Genomic DNA, 16768 nt, shown 5'->3' with positions numbered 1-16768 from the left:
AATAGAAATTGGTGAATGCATTCTTTCCAGAGACCTACAGCCCAGGAGGTGTTCCAGTTCCGTGTTATTTGAAGCAATGCGACATCCAGCATGAATGGCTTGTCCTTAGGTTCCGTAACGATGCCGATTCTCGAAGACACTGTGTCAGGAAGAGACCAGCACTGGGAGGGCAGCCACACTGGTCTTTAGGGAGTGTCCTCCTCCATGGGACAGACAGGCTCTCTTGGAGAATGTTGGAAGGACTTCTTAGTCAACAAGGGTCTACTGGTGAGCCACACAGCCATGGGCAGGGGCCCAGCAGGCCCACGGGAGACCTTGGCTTCAGCCTACAAATGTGGGACCATTCGAATGCTGGAGTGAGCTGGAGGGACGTGTACCTGGTCCTGGTGACAGTCACTCAGGGAAGTAGTGCTGGCATGCACTGGCATCGCGGTGGAGGAGACAGCGGTTCCCAGATGGGTGGAGGCAGCCTGTTGCCCTCGAGGTCCCTCTGTGTGGGAAGAAGAGTCTGTGATCATCAAGCAAAGAGTTGTGACATTTGTGGCCAGTGGCTCCTCTGGGAGTTGGGCCACCATGCAGCTGGCCATGCAAAAGGGAAGCCCAGTTGTCTCACTGCCTCAAGTGGGAGCTGGGAGCTTGGGGTTGACTGGCCTGAGGAGGGTGGCCACCTCTCTCCTGAGAGGAGCACAGCCTCAGCCATGGGGATGGGGCTGGTGGCAGGACCATAGATTGCCCCATTGTAGGGCAGCAGGGCAGCCTGCCTTTGGCCCAGACCACACCTCCTGCCCTGCTCCAGGGCCAGGAGAATTCAGAGGAGATGGACTGGTATCCTCAGGAGAAGGCAGGATTTGCCATCCTGGTGGGTCGCATCAGTGTCCTTAGAGAAGGGCCCCACCTTGCATCCTGCAGAGGGCAAGGGCCCTGGGGACAGGTGATCGTGTCATCCAGCTCTGTCGCTTACATTTGGTTCTCATTTTGGAGGAATTGACTTCCTAAAATGTTGACACTTGTGCTTTGAAGGCATTTTTTTAAGGAGAAAAAGATGAATCTCTCCTAGATAATCACTAAATTATTATTTCAGCTGTGCCTCATAAGGAACGAGGTCGCATTCTCTAATTCTGAGCAGTCTGGTTTGCATTGGCTCCCCTTCTCGTCTGCATTCTTTGGTGCACGGTCTTTCAAAGCGAATCCAGAGGTGACCAAGTTCAGAGAATCTTCAGCAGGGTAGAATGTCGTTTTGCAGGAGCAGAGTGCGACGGGGCAGAATTATCAGTGGGCCACTGGGCAGGGCACCGAAATCAGTCCCACCAGCTGTGGGGAGGAAGGAGGGCTTCTCTCTGCTGAGCCAGGAAGCCCACCAGCTGACCAACTGTCCCACTTGCTCATGGGATTGACCCTCGCAGAGCGATGTGCAGAAGCGTGGCCATAGAGGCTGGACAGCCCCGTGTAGTTAGGAAGGCTTGGGAACACCAGTAAAGGCAGCCATATAGTGGTCTCCCGCTCTGGGCCGGTGCTCACACTTAGACACACGTGGCCAGCACACATGCCTCCTGCTCAGATCATGTGTGTGTCACACGTTTACATCACATATCACACACAGATATGCATGGTGCACACACATGTCATGCAAAACCACACGTGATGTGTGTGAGTTACATGCATGCACACAGACGTCAGAGACATCGCGTATGTCCCCTACCACATACACAGATATGTCACACAGGTCACACGGAGGCTTCTCATAGGCACATACATATCACATGCATATATCACACATGTGGGTCACACACATTATGCACATGGCACACACGTGGTACACACATCCTGCGTGCACACACATGACAAACATACCACACGTGCACATATCACACACACAGCCATACCCGAAGTTAGTACTTGAATTGTCCCTACTGCTGGAGGAAGAGGACATGCAGATGCATAATGGGACATTTCTGGGGCCGCATGGGTGAGCTACAGGAGCTCTCCGCCTCCGGGGTCGTGAGACACTCGGTCGTGTGGACACTGGAAGGGCCCTCTGGTCTGGGCTACCCTTCCCCTGCTTCTGCCAGGCTTCTGGTTATTCACAGAGAGAAGCTCATCAAATCGTTCTTCCCATTTCTAGCTCTATCCGGCTGTCCCCTCTGTCCCCAGAATGAGTTTCCCAGGGCTTGCTGAGTCCCGTCTCGCACCCATGTTCAGAATCTGCAGAGTGAGGAAGATGTCAGGTGCACAGCGAGCGGGATATCACCTTTGCCATGGGTTACCGCTGTTCAGCAGTGTGGCTTGGATCCAGGCCACATGGTCTTGGCACCGCCCTCCTGAATTACCCAGCCTCCTCCTAGACCCAGCACTGGGGCTCACAGGCCCACGGGCTCCGCTGGCTGAAAAGAGAGGGGATGAGGGAAGGCCCCCTGGGAGGAGCTTAGAGTTAGCCCATTGTGTCCCGATCCCTCTCCCGCCTCCCCAGTTAGATGATCAGAAGGAGCAACAAGCTCTCGGAGAAGAAAACAGGGCTTTTGGAAGTTTCTACCCTGCCTTTGTGGTTAAGGCCTAGCACTCTATTTGGGGAGACATTAGGCCAGGTGGAGGGGGGTCAGCACCTGATCCAGGTGTGGCCACCCATCCTCTGTTAGACTTGCAGGTCTTGCCCTACACACGTAAGAGCAAAATCCGTACTAATCCGTTTTATGTGCCACTACTATTTGCTCTGTGTTCACGTATACTTGATAAAGAGTGCACACGCCGGAAAGACCACGTCCCACACTTGGTGAGAATATAAGTGGGGACGCGCCCCAGTGGCTCAGTCGGTTGAGCAGCTGACTCTTGATTTCAGCTCAGGCCATGATCTCAACAGTTCATGGGCTCGAGCTACGCACTTGGCTCTGTGCTGACAGTGCAGAGCCTGCTTGGGATTCTGTCTGTCTGCCTGTCTCTCTCTCTCTCAAATAAACTTAAAAAGAGAATATAAGTAGAACATTCCCTCAGAGCAATTTCACAATATGTATTAAGAACCTAAAAATAATCATGGCTTCTGACTCAGTGTGTTTTATGAATCGACCTAAGGGAAAGGTGAAATATAGGCCAAATCATTATACATGAGGGTGACCACTAGAATTATGCATATACAAAAGATTATTAAAGTAAGTGTCGAACAGTATGAATATAACTGATGTGTTTTGTAGTCATAGAACTGAATGTCTGCTAAGCATTTGAAATCCTGTTTCCACAGGTTGAATGTGCAATAGAAAAGTAAATCACTGCATTTAGAATGAATTCAGTCCTTTGGAACAAGATAGAGGTCTTGGCCAAACAAATTTGGGAACAATTTTGAGAATTCAGGGGGTCGTGGGGTGGGGACAAGGCCATATGGACAGCGAGTTGTGCTTGCTGGGAAGGGCTGTCACATGTTCTTTTTAATTTTTCTTTTTCGCTTCCTACCCTCCCAATTTTGGTGGACATGAATTTTTATCATCCAAAGAGTAGAGTTCTATGGTTTGAGATTCTGCCATATTCCTATCTCAAGAGAAGATCATAGGGAATATCACTTATCCAGGCTGAGTGAGTACGGGTTTGATGGGAGAGCAACATGGATCAGTCACCTAGTACTGAAGTAATGCCGTGTAACAACCACAGAATCTCAGTGGCGCCCAACAGTATACTGTGGGCTGTCTGGTTGTCTCTGTTCCAGGAGTCTTTCATATTTCTGGAACCCATGGGTTAGCCAAGGTATGTTCTTTCTGATGAAGCACAAGAGACCCACTTAACACATTGCAGGCCATCTAAGCCTGCGCTCCCCCTGACACTCAGTCACGCCTACTGAAATCACGTGGCTGAGCTTAAAGACAAGGGAGGGACTGCAGAGTCATCCAACCAAGGGCAAGCATCCAAGAAGGGACTAGAATCCCTGAAGGTAATGGCTGTTTCCTTTAAGCAAATAAAAATGTTAGTTTGGAAACAAATAAAATTGACTTCCCACAGCGTCCTCTCTTGCTGTTGCTAACGTGCATTTTGTTACCATTGTGTTCGTGACTTAGGAACACTTCTCCTACTGAGAGACTCTTTCTGTCTTCTTAGATCCTGGCCAACGTGATCATTTTCATCTGTGGGAACCTGGCGGGGGCGTATCATAAGCACCTCATGGAGCTTGCTCTGCAGCAAACCTACCAGGACACGTGCAATTGCATCAAGTCCCGGATCAAGCTGGAATTTGAAAAGCGTCAGCAGGTAAAAGGCATTTTTCTGTCTTACTTCCGCATTGTCTGAGGCATGATTAGAAGGCTGTTGTTGCTGTTAACACCGAGCCTGCCGTTCCTTCATCATGGGCATCAGAAAGAATCTGGAGCAGCCGACTGCCCACGCTCAGCCTTGGCCTGGGCGCTTGGTGGGGATATAAACCATAGAGGAGGGATGACATTGCAACCCAGGCCCAGCGACCCCAGGATCACCCATGTGTGAGCATTGCACCAGTGGCCATCAACACGGGGCTAGGAAACTCCAGTAATGTCATCATCATCATCGTCATTAATAACACTATTGAGACCCTCACTTCTGGTGAAAACACAGGGCTCTGGTAGTGTGTGCTCTTGCTGGGTCTCCTCTGCACTGTCGTGGTGCTTCCTACGCCGCCTACATGCCATCCACATGTGATGAAATACTCCCAAGTCGTTCCTGACGCAGGCGATGGGAGTTGACGTGGAGGGTCCGGCAAGGAACTCGTTGTTGTGACGGGGGCTGTCCCGTGGTGAACCTCGTAGGGGATGGATAGGAACCCACATCAGAAAAATGCATAGGTTACGACAAAGCATTGGGAAAATGAAAGAGGAAGATGAGTAGATGGTGTGACCAGTGAAGCCATGTGTCGTTGAGGATGGAGAGCAGGCGGAACAGATGTGCCTTGGAGGGGAGACCATAAATACACAAGGGGCCCTGTGTTTAACATGCCTGACTTCAGGGGATGGTAGGATGTCATGTGACTGGCTTTGTTTATCTCGGGTTTGTGCATCTGTCACCAGGGACTCCAGGCCCCATGTCTACAGGTGATGAGTAGCGGGACTCTCTGAGTACCCACCTACCTGGCTGAGAGCATTCATCACCGTGCGGTGCTGGTAGCAGTCAGGATTTGACACGTAAAAGATGCTTCATTATTATGTGTTAAATTGTACTGAGTTAGTCCATTCTATGAAATTTCACCAAAATGTGTCATTGTGGTAGCAGCAAAAACGCATCTTTTAGGGGCCCCTGGTGGCTCTGTCGGTTGAGCATCTGACTCTTGATTTCAGCTCAGGTCATGATCCCAGAGTCATGGGATTGGGCCGTGCGTTGGGCTCCGTGCTGAGTGTGGAACCTGCTTAAGATTCTCTCTCTCACCCGGCCTCTGCCACCCGCTCCCCTCAAAAGCATTCTTTAGGTTTTGACGCTAGACTTTTGAGTATAGACTGATGAATGGTGATTAAATTCCTTTTTGTAAACAGTGGGTTCAGTTCACTTCATCCATTCAACAAAGATTGACTGAGCACCTAATTTGTGTCTGGCATGATTCTAGGCACTGGGATATGGCCATGAACATTGTATTCTCACTTGTATTACTAGAAAATCCCATAGTTAATTTTTAAAAAGTATTTTGTTACAACACGTATAGCAAAGTTTTCAATAATGAATGTTTAATTCTTTGATATCTATGTATATAGAACTCTGGATTCAACATTAAGAGGTAAGACCATTGTTAATTTGTAGCTGTTATCCAGTATATTTTCATATACCTGTGTTCAGTAATATTTTAAATCTGGGCTCTAGAAAATTCCACAGTTTCAATAAGCAGCACATAGTGATCATGATTGTTTTCTCTGTAGATTTCAAACATTTTAGGATAGATGACTTCCTTTCCCAAACAGTAGTGACTCTATCAGTTTGGTTCTGACAGACATATTTAACTTTCTTTTCCATCACCTCCAGAATCTACTTCAAAATCGCATGAAGGCTGAGGGAACTGAAATTCCAAGTAGACAGATTATATAACCTAATATTTATAGTACCAGCTTTGACACAAGCAATAAGTCAGGCTACTGACCTCATCTGCACTACATACATCTCTGAAGAGTCCCTGAGCCCCCAGAACCAGGTGCCACTCCTATCATGGTGGTCCATGTCCTCCAAGTAGTCTGAGGGCCACACTTTGACCTTAGGTAGCTCAGGAATTAGAGTTATGGCATCCTGTGTGCGAGGGGCTTTATGGGACTATCATGAGAGGTATTATAAGGGAATTTACTAGTTTTTTTTATAGGGATCTTGTGCTAAAGATGTTTAATAAAATATAATTTAGTACCACAAATGTGTTTTGCTATTGATGTTGGGAGTCAGCTTCCAGGGTCTGGTGCCCAGAATGTAGTACTTTTCTTGTTAGGGCTTTGGAAGATATGTTTCTAGAATTAGAATGAATGCTTATACTTTTTTCAGTTCTGGCATGCAATTAAGTGGGAGAAGAATTCTTCTTTTAGTTAATAAAATCAGTAAGACATGATCTGCTAAATATGAGGAAATACAAAAAACATTAGCCAATAGCCATCTGCATGTCCTTCATATAGAGGAGGAGTCCCAGAGCCAGTCCTGGTGTAGCCACAGACCGGATTACAGCCCGAGGGTGCCACGTGTCCCGTCCTGCCCGCCCTTTACCATCAACATTTGCCTCATCCACAGTCACTGTGGCAAACGGTGGTGTTGTTCAGAGTGCTTCGTGCAAGGACAAGGGTGGACAACTTTTGCAGAGCAAAAGGTCCAGCACCTAGTAGGATAAAATAAATGTCATCCCTTGTAAGATTCTGTCTTGGCAGCTGCCTCAGAGGGAGTTGACGCTCCCAGAGGCTGAGCAGACGCCATCTTGGATAGTTACCCGGCCTGTTTCACAGTATAGCCCATGGCTGACCTGGGTCCTTGGAGAGGAAGGCCAGGGCAGGGGGGCCCAGCAAGCCTCACTCATGCAACCTGCTGGGGGCGGTGATAGCTCACACTGTTGGGAGGTGTCTAGGAATTCTGAAACCTTTTCAGCATTGCTCAGCTCTTTACTTTCTTTTCTTCAAATGTTGTGATATTTTTCCTAGATGCAAATGAGGTGAATTTTTAGAGACTAAAAACCATGTTTGAATAAAAGTGACTATTTGTGCCATGAGATTGGGGGAGAGGAGAGAATGAAAAATGTTAGCAGAGATTTTTCTCAGAGTTATATTCTTGCCCTAAAAGTGCTCTCATGTATAAACACTGAAAAGTATGGTTTTTTTCACTTAGTTGGAAATGTAATGCGTTGCATTAGTACCAAGGCCACCTTTGGACCTTTTGACTTTTTCCTTAAGTCTCACCTCCTGCAGGAAAAGCCTCAGCCATTTCTTGAGCACGGTGTCAGTGCAATAGAAGGTTCTTTATCAAACCTGAGAAAACAGAGGGCGTTTTTCCCTGGAGTATGTAATAGACTCTCAGGAATTGATGGGAGCTGAATTCAGAGCAAAACGAATTTCTCTCCAACCGCATAGGCAGTGGAAATAAATTTTCCCTCTGCAGTAGTAAAAACTGGATTTGCTTTTTTTATGGAAAGAAAATAAACCGCCTTCAATTTATAGGTTATCTTTGTTTTAAAATAGTGTAATTCAAAGTGTTTTTACAGGGTCTCCCTTCATCTGCAACAATGCTATATTGAATATGACAGAATTATGCGTTCCAGTCGAAAATACTAGTCAAGCAAGGTATGGACCCCTGTTGAACCCGGATCTGCACCCCAAGTGGGGGTTCAGTGAAGCAGCAGGCTTTCTGGCTCTCCTTGGGGGCAAACTTGTTTTTCTTCTCTGCAAACTTTGGTGGAATGAGTAACTGGTCCTTTTGTGTTCGTTGTTGAATAATGAACGTACCCATCTTTATCCTAATATGATAGCAGGTCCTCTCAGGGCACTGCTGAATATATTGCATAAGCCATTTAGGATGCCAGGAAAAGTGTTGAGGCTGTTATAAAATTTCTCTTAATGTTTATTTTTGAGAAAGAGAGACAGAGTTCTAGCGGGAGAGGGGCAGAGAGAGAGAGAGGGAGGGAGACACAGAATCGGAAGCAGGCTCCAGGCTCTGAGCTGTCAGCACAGAGCCTGACATGGGGCTCAAACCCATGAACTGTGAGATCATGACCTGAGCTGAAGTCAGATGCTTATCGAACTGCGCCTCCCAGGTGCCCCTTGAAGCTGTTTTAGATTTGGGCTGCTGGATTTGCCCCTTTTTGTGAGGGAAGGGAGAAAAGAAAGAACTAATTTTTTTGAGTCCTCATAAAGTACCTGCTTATCTATTTAGTATTTTTACATGTACCATATATATTTCCTAGCTCTGCTATAACAAATTACCATTAATATCATGGCTTAAAATAGAAGAAATTTATTATCATGCAGTTATGGAGGTTAGAAGTCCAAAATCAGTCTCATGAGCTAAGGTCAAATTATTGTCAGGGCTGGCTCTTCCGAGAGGCTTGAAGGGAGAATCCATTTCCTTGCTTTCAAGTGTATAGAGCCTAAGCAAATTCCATGACTCCTAGCCTCTCTCTCCATTTTCAACTTCAGTAGCATAGAACCTTCCAGTATCTCCACCTCCACCTCCTTCTCCCTCTCCCCCTCTCCTCTTGGACTCTCTCCCCTCTGATTCTCCGCGTACTTTCTTGTCTCTATCTGCCTCTAATGCTACTGCCTCCTTCTCACACGGACAGTCCAAGGTAGGATGCTTAATTTAATCACATCTGCCAAGTTTATGATTTTCCGTGTCAGGTGACATGATCAGATTCTGAGGATTAGGATGGGGACCTCTTTCAGGGCCATTATCCAGCCTAACATCTTCTTTGTTATTTCTGTATCAACTCTCTGGCCTAAGTCCTTTTTTTAATTTCAACCAGATAAAGGAACTGTCCAAAGTACTTACCCAAGATCTCTCTGCTAGTCAGTGTGACTTTTTCTGTCTTGTTGATTCTGTGCAGGTTTGTTGGAATGATCTCTGAGCATAGGTTAGCTAGAGATGTTCTTAGGCAGGAAGGGCTTTCTTTTAAATTAACTATGCCATTTATCATTACTAGTTCAGTAAGAAAGCATAAGATAATACCAAATGTGTGTCTGATTTGATCATTAGGTAATGCATTGCCAGGCTAAGCAATGTGTCATCCATGAGGGTGTCAGAAAGTGACATGGAAGGTCATTCACCCAAAGAGCCGCCATGTAAAATTTGTCCATGGCTTTCTTTCCCTACTGCGGCACAAGTGCTGAGAAGAGAGAGGGTGCACTTTGGAGGCAGACCTCCTGAAGTGATTGTTTATTTTTTTTTGTTTGTTTTGAGAGACAGAGGGAGAGAGGATGAATGGCAGAGTGGCAGAAAGAGGAAGAGAGAATCCCAAGCAGGCTCCGCACCATCAGTGTGGCACACAGCGCAGGGCTCACCAACTGTGAGATCATGACCTGATCTGAAATCAAGAGTTGGATGCTCTACTGACTAAGCTACCCAGGCACCCCAAGTTTATGTTATCTTAGTGTGAAGCTGGTCATATTTCTTAACTGCTCTCTTAAATTCTCTAATGGAGGTTGTATTTGATCCCTTGCCCAATTTAACAAACAGCTTTCCCAGGCTCCAAAATGCTGTCCTGTTAGGAAAGCCGTCAATAGGTGGTCTTGCTGCTGAACTCTGATAATGCAGATGCACTTATATTAAATGACAGGAATCAGCTGCTACCCTGACTGAGTCATTGAGTGCGAGGTGGCAGGAGGGAGGATTGATGTGGCCCTGACATCCCCAGAATTACCGTCCCCTTCATTCTTCCTCGAGGCCAACAAATTGAACAGAGAAATGTTGTGCTTTGTCTGATGGGATAAATGGTGGATAATTTCCCCAGACACTCTTTCTATCAGCGTCATCTTGCCAAGTTCAGAAGTTTGCTTTTCACCCGTGGAATGCATGGTATGAGGCTGTTTTGGCTGCTCAGATTACAGGGCTTACTGTTTCCTCCAGTTTCCTTCATCTTCATAGGAGCTTTTGGCAGAGTCCAAGTTGAGCCACATCAAACATATATGCTTCTTGAGGAAACCAAACTGGACATAAAAAGCCCAACAAGAGTTCTAGCCCGTGAGACTTTGTCACTGCCATTCCTGAAGAATTAAAGCAGTACATTCTAATATAAATGTTACCCAAGACCTTTGGGTAGGGCGGTGTATCCAACAGAGACAGCAGAACATGAGAAAATCACAGCATCGCACTCTGGACAATTTGGTTGGGATACGCAGGCCCCACTCTGGCTTTTGCATCATCAAAGATTATTAATGACACTTTCCTCCCCCCGGGGGAATATGTTTTTGATGTGTTTACTTTTTTTCTCTTTTATTAAATAATCCCTTGTATAGCTTTTGTTCGGTATCCCTTCCGTGATGAAGTCATAGCTTATATTGTTCCTGGTCACCACTGTCTTCCATTTTATTAAGTGATAGATTACATAATTTTCTCCTTGCTGTCTCTCGCTCACTGGAGAGGACATAGCTCATACAAATGTTTATCACCATCTTCTTCTCAGCACTCATTAGTGACAGATTGAATCATGTAGAAGACTACACTTTTGCTTGAAAGTTGAAAAAAATGAAGAGTTATGGTTTCCTGAAAGGGCTTTCTTCACAGCGTTTGCCATTTGAATCATCACATTGAAGTGCAAGAGTTGCTTTCCTGGTTTGCACCATATTGTATCATATCGATGATTTAAATTCTCTTGAAGCTCAGCTCTTATGCCTTATTGAGAAATCCCAGGGCAAGATATTCCAGGATGCTGCATTCCACCATGATCCTTTTACCAGGTTCCTTTAAATGAGAAATGGAAATCAATTTCAGGGGGAAAAATATCAAATGGCCCTCAAATCGTTAAGCCTGAAATATTTTCTGATAAGTCCTTTAGTTAAAATGGTTGAAATCAGTACATATTTTCTAAGATTCTATGAAGGCTGTGTTATGAATGTGTACTCTGGCTCATTTAAGGAGAAATCAACAATTACAGATGCAAGACTAAGGAGGAGGGATTCATAGGAATCACTTCAAATGCCCGTGCCTGATGAAGACTACCACTGCAGGAGATTAGTAACAGGAGCTCCCAAAAATAGCACTAATGACTATTTGTTCATTCTTTTTTTGCAGTGTTTATTTATTTTGAGGGAGAGAGACAGAGTGTGAGCAGGGGAGGGGCTGAGAGAGGGAGATACAGAATCCGAAGCAGGCCCCAGGCTCTGAGCTCTCAGAACAGAGCCCAATGCAAGGCTTAAACTCATGAACCATGAGATCATGTCTTGAGCTGAAGTCGGATGCTTAACCAACTGAACCACCCAGGTGCCCCCTGTTTGTTCATTCTTTAACAAGTTAGACATTCTTCCCTTTAGGGGAAGAAAAACCTAAAATAGAGTTACAACAATGAATTAAGCAGAGATACTTTTAATGAATTAAATACATGCAAGTGTCTATTTATATCATGAGGGTAGAAAAGCTGAACAGTAAAGTAACTCTCCAGAAGTTTCCTCTATGTAAGAAACCTGAGCAACTCTCCCATCTAATATCTATGCAAAGTAAGCTTCTGACCTGTCGTATTGGAGAAACACCTGGGAAACAGGTGCTCCAGATTATCACAAGCCAATCTTTGCTAATAATATAAAAGAAGCACGGAAAACAGAAGTTGCAACCTAAGGAGAGCATCTGGTTTTGATATTTTGGGCCTCTGGGAATTTTTAGTGTTTCATGGAGACCGCCTACTTTTTATACCCTGGGATGCAATATTTTGATGCTGACAAGATTGTATAATAGGCAAAGAATAATCTAGTCGAAAGACTCAAGAAAGTTCTACACCACTTGATGTGAGTAAAATAAACCCAATAGAAAGGAATTCCAGAATCAGTCCTTCTGGTTGCATTATCCATTCTTCTGGGGTTTGTCCTATACAGGAGAAAATGTACATTTACTCCAAAATCAAAGGCAAAGTGTTAGGTCTTCAATTATTTTTTTCTTCCTGCAGATGAAACCACAGACGGCCACTTAACTGTTAATAGATGGAAAAGGCACTTTATGTCCATCAGCATGGAGCTGATTTAAAATGTTAAAGTTACTGAACCTGTGTGTTTAATAATTTGTCACCATTAGCACAGTCATAGATCAAAACACCTCATTGGCCTTGGTGCTGTGCTTATTGTACTGAGGCACCCACAGAAGTTCATACCAAATCAACAATTAGGACTTATGAGTTTTTGGATTTTGTTAGTGGCATTTGCATTTTCTAAAGGTGTTTTTCTTTGGATTTTTTTTTTTTTTTTTTTAGTTTGTCTCAGTGTCCTCAGAGTTTTAGGAAATTTTGTTCTAGGGCTTTTCTGGAAGAATTCTTTAATCTGCTTATATATTAGGAGCCATTTAATATATGTAAGCTGCCAAATGTGAAAATTCCTCTCAGAGCCATATGTTTTCATAAATGTGAAGGTATATATGACTACATGATGTGATCAGGAATGGAATCAGAGGAGCATTTGGGTAATGATATGCACATAAGGCTGTGCATTAACTGTTACATTAAAATAATAGCTTTTACATATATACTTCCATTGAGTATAGGATTATGAAGACTGTGGAAGACACTGGTTCTCCTATCTGTTGAAACATCTACTTCACAATTTTATCTGTGATTATATGTTATGTGCCAAAGGATTAGCCCCAGGGAATAGAGTAATACCTGAGGCTTACAGCTCCTTTTATCTTTGTCCTTAAACTCCAATGAAAGGAGACAAAAAACTTACTAAATGCATAAATATGATTACAAGGTACAAGTTAACATGGCGAAGTGTAATGGAGAAGGTAGAGTGGCACCTTGGGGCGGGCATCAGGGAGGTTTCTCTGGAGAGTTGACGTTTGAACTGAAATGGTATTGGAGAAGGATTCAGCCCTCTTATAATTTGATGAAAATTCTCTAAACAGTGGGGCCAGGCCTGCAGAGGTCTTGAGTTAGGAACCAGATTGTCCTGTTTGAGGAACATAAAGATCAGGCGGACAGGTGGGTAAGAGAAGAGAGTTGGAGACAGAGACAGGAGACAGACTACACACTTGGCCTTGCAAGGTGTGCCAAGGACATGGGATTTTATTATACACTGAATGGGAAGGCACTGAAAGGTTTAAGTGAGGTAGTGAGGTGAACTGGTAACATTCTTAAAAGTATCTCTCTGACTGCTGGTGGAGAATGAGGTAGAGGAGGAAAGAGCACTAGCAGAGGGACAAGTTTTGGGAGTGGTTCAGACTAGAGGTAAGAGTAGCTTCAGTCACAGTGGACAGATGCAGGACATGTTTTGAAATTAAACAAGTAGGAATTACTGTTGCGTTAGGTGGTGGATGAGAGAGAAAGATAAAATAATCAAGGAAGATTCATAAGCTTTGAACTTGAGCAGCCAGATAGTGACTGGTGTGCTACTTATTAGATGTTAAAGTCTTTGGGAACAATATGGATTGGAGGTAGGGGTGGAGTTGAAATCAAGAGTTGAGTTTTGAACAGTTAATTTTGAGATGCCTATGATATGTCCAAAAGGAGCTGCCAAGCTTTACATGAGATATGGATCTGAAAATGTAAATTTGAAAGTCATCAACATATGTTGGTCTTTATTTTATTTTAAAATGCTTAATATTTATTATTGAGAGTGTTATCAGAAGAGGGGCAGAGAAAAGGGGAGACACAGGAAGTGAAGGGCAGAATCTGAAGCAGGCTCCAGGCTCTGAGCTGTGAGCCTAGAGCCCAATGTGGGGCTCAAACCTATAGACTGTGAGATCATGATCTGAGCCGAAGTAGACCACTCACCCGACTCAGCCACCAAGATGCTCCAACCTATATTAGTCTTTAAAAGACTAAATGAGGGGTGCCTGGGTGGCTCAGTTGGTTAAGCATCTGACTTCGGCTCAGGTCGTGATTTCATGGTTCATGGGTTTGAGCCCCACATTGGGTTCTGTGCTGATAGCTCAGACCCTGGATCCTGTTTCAGATTCTGTGTCTCCCTCTCTCTCTGACCCTCCCCCACTCATGCTCTCTTTCTCCCCGTATCTCAAAAAATTCGATATGAAAAAAGACTAAATGAGGTTTGCTAGGGAGAACATGATCAGAAGATGTTAACGTGACCCAGGGCCAATTCTCAAAACACACCAATGTTAGAGAAAGAACAGAAGAAGAGGGCTCAGCCAAAATTATTGAAAATGATCACCCTTATAGGAGAAAATCCAGAGAATGCGTTTCAAGAGAAGTAAGGGGAGAAAGTTTAGGGGGACAGTAGTCAACTCAGCCAAGTGCTGAAAGAGAGTATCAAAGAAGTGATCACTAGTCTTGGCAGCATGGTCACCATTGGCCTGGGCAGAGGGATGGAAATGACTGAGCTCAGGTAAGGAGAAGATAGAACGTGAGGAAGGGCATGCATTGACTATCAACAGCTATTTTGACATATGCAGCTGTAAGGAGGAGCCAGAAATAGCCAAGGAGTTTGTTTGACCAAGGTTTTTTCTTTTTTTTTAATTTTTAAATGTTTTTTATTTAGTTTTGAGAGAGAGAGACAGCACAAGCAGGGGAGGGTCAGAGAGAGAGGGAGACACAGAATCTGAAGACAGGCTCTAGGCTCAGAGCCTGATGCAGGGCCCAAACCCACGAATCATGAGATCATAACCTAAGCCAAAGTCGGACACTTAACCTACTGAGCCACCCAGGCGCTCCTGGGCAAGGTTTTCTTTACCCAAGATGGAAGCCAGTGTTGTATTATGTATCTTATATGGCATCTCTGCCAAAACATTTTAATTGTTTCAACTGTATTATATTATATAGTTTTCTCAATTTCTTTCCTTTATTCTGAATCATTGATTCCCAGGAAGTGAAGGGCAGAATGATTGATTTTTCCCAGAAAGGCAACTGTGTCCCTACATTATAATTACTAACTAATCACAGTGCTAGTCCATTGAGTATACGAAATCCTATTCTGGTAATAGCTACTAGGTGGGTCTTAACTCAAATAGAAACAATGAAAAAGAGTTATTTAAGAGACAAATAATAACAACATGGAAGCCATGAAAGGGAACAAAAATGCTGGAAAAACTGTAGGTAAAAGAAAGACAATGAAGACAAAAATTTAGGCCTCAACATTGGTTAACTATGTTTTAGAAACATAAACATAAAGTGAAAGCATAAAATTAAACATTAAAAGAAAAAGAGTTCATCCTCTTAGAAAAAAAAAATCACGTATCGATGAATGTGTCATTATCACCATAATCCTGAAGGGATCACCATCCAGGACTTCAACATCCCAATGTCCGGTAGTTTTCCTAAAAGTGTAATCTTCCTTTTAACAATGAAAAAGCAAAGCGAGGCATTTCAATTGAAGCAAAAACTCATCAGCAACCAGTGGAATAGTTAAAAATTGAAAAACCAGAACAGGGAGCAGTGGGAGGCAGATCCGATCACCTCCTTGTGTCCAAACTGTGGAAGCCACAGCAGACACACTGAGACCTTGTACCTGCTGTTCACTGAATTCTGCACATGACGGTTGTCCAGAGGATGAGAGTCCAGTGAATAATGCTTTGGCCTCAATGGAATTTTCTTGCTGCTTTCTTGTTTCCCCCAGTCCTGTTTTAGGCACCTTTCTGGCTGCATGTGTGCCAGATCCTCTAAGACATTAAGACTTGGGTCTTCTAAACAGGCTGTGTAGAATTAGAATAGGAGTGTCTAGTCATTGGCTGTGGAATAAGGTCAGACTAATCCTCTGGAGTCTGAGGCTTGGCAGGCCACGCCCAGCATCTCAGCCCTGAAGGCCTTGACCATCCCTTGGACACAGCTTAGTTAGTATGCGGACCCTGCTCTCCAAGATAGGCTCCAATGATTGGAGGACAAAACATAAAAGACGCCCTTGAAACAGCTTATCACAGGGACTAGCTTTGTGGGTGGCTTAGGCTGACCTCCTCCCAGTGTCCTTGCCTGTGGACCCGTCCCTGGGGGGTCAAAGTGAGGCAGGTGTCTGGGCAGCTGCCTGAGGGCTTATTGCCAGACTCAGTGACTCTGTGCCTTTCCCAGGCATTGTCATTAACCCTCTAAGAGGCCTCCTTGGGGACCGTTCCTGCCATCGTGAAACTAGACTATGAATTCTTTGGTGACAAGAGCTGTCTCTTATTTTATTATTTTTCTTTATATTCTTAGAACCTAGTACAGTTCCCTGCATGCAGTGGGCCAGAACATGCACTCTTAAACACAACTGATAAAAACATCAGTACAGTGTTTCCCCTCTCTCTCTCTCTCTCTCTCTCTCTCTCTTTCTCTCTCTCTCCTTCTCCCCGCCTCTCTCAGCTTTCATAATGCAATTATTAATTATACATGTGCTCAGAAGTAATTAGTTTAACTGTTCTTATAAGTGGTCCCCAAACCATGTTCTCTTCCACATCGGGCTCCTGTGATTGACAGGATTCTCCTCTGGACTCCAGAGTATTCTTACATCCTGCTCATTCACCTTCATGAGTCTCTGTCTCTCTCTCCTGAATTCTTTGCAGGTCAAGGATCATCTCTGAGCACTTCGTGTCCTATGACTGCTTTGAACGAACCCAGATAGTATCAGCCACATCTTCCCATTATGTGGCTCACTTAGGTCACATTGTCATTCACATTAGGTCTTCAGAAACATCACAAAGACAAACAGCAAAAACGTGCCGTTCCCTGATCCCCCAGGCCGACATTCCTCTCCCCAAAGTCACT

At 44.5% G+C, this 16768-nt stretch overlaps 1 protein-coding gene across 1 annotated transcript in view; it reads left to right on the top strand.

The window, feature by feature from the left end:
* ADCY2 (adenylate cyclase 2) overlaps positions 1 to 16768 on the top strand; it is a 391390-nt gene that overhangs the window by 185281 nt on the left and 189341 nt on the right. The window contains exon 4 of the mRNA XM_029941289.1: positions 4075 to 4224. Within this exon, the coding sequence (XP_029797149.1) occupies positions 4075 to 4224 (150 nt within the window). The remainder of the gene's footprint in view (positions 1 to 4074; positions 4225 to 16768) is intronic.

Source organism: Suricata suricatta, chromosome 6, assembly GCF_006229205.1.
Source record: "Suricata suricatta isolate VVHF042 chromosome 6, meerkat_22Aug2017_6uvM2_HiC, whole genome shotgun sequence".
Lineage (NCBI taxonomy): Eukaryota > Metazoa > Chordata > Mammalia > Carnivora > Herpestidae > Suricata > Suricata suricatta.
Note: the sequence above shows the minus strand (reverse complement) of the source record. Positions and strands in the feature narration are given on the sequence as shown.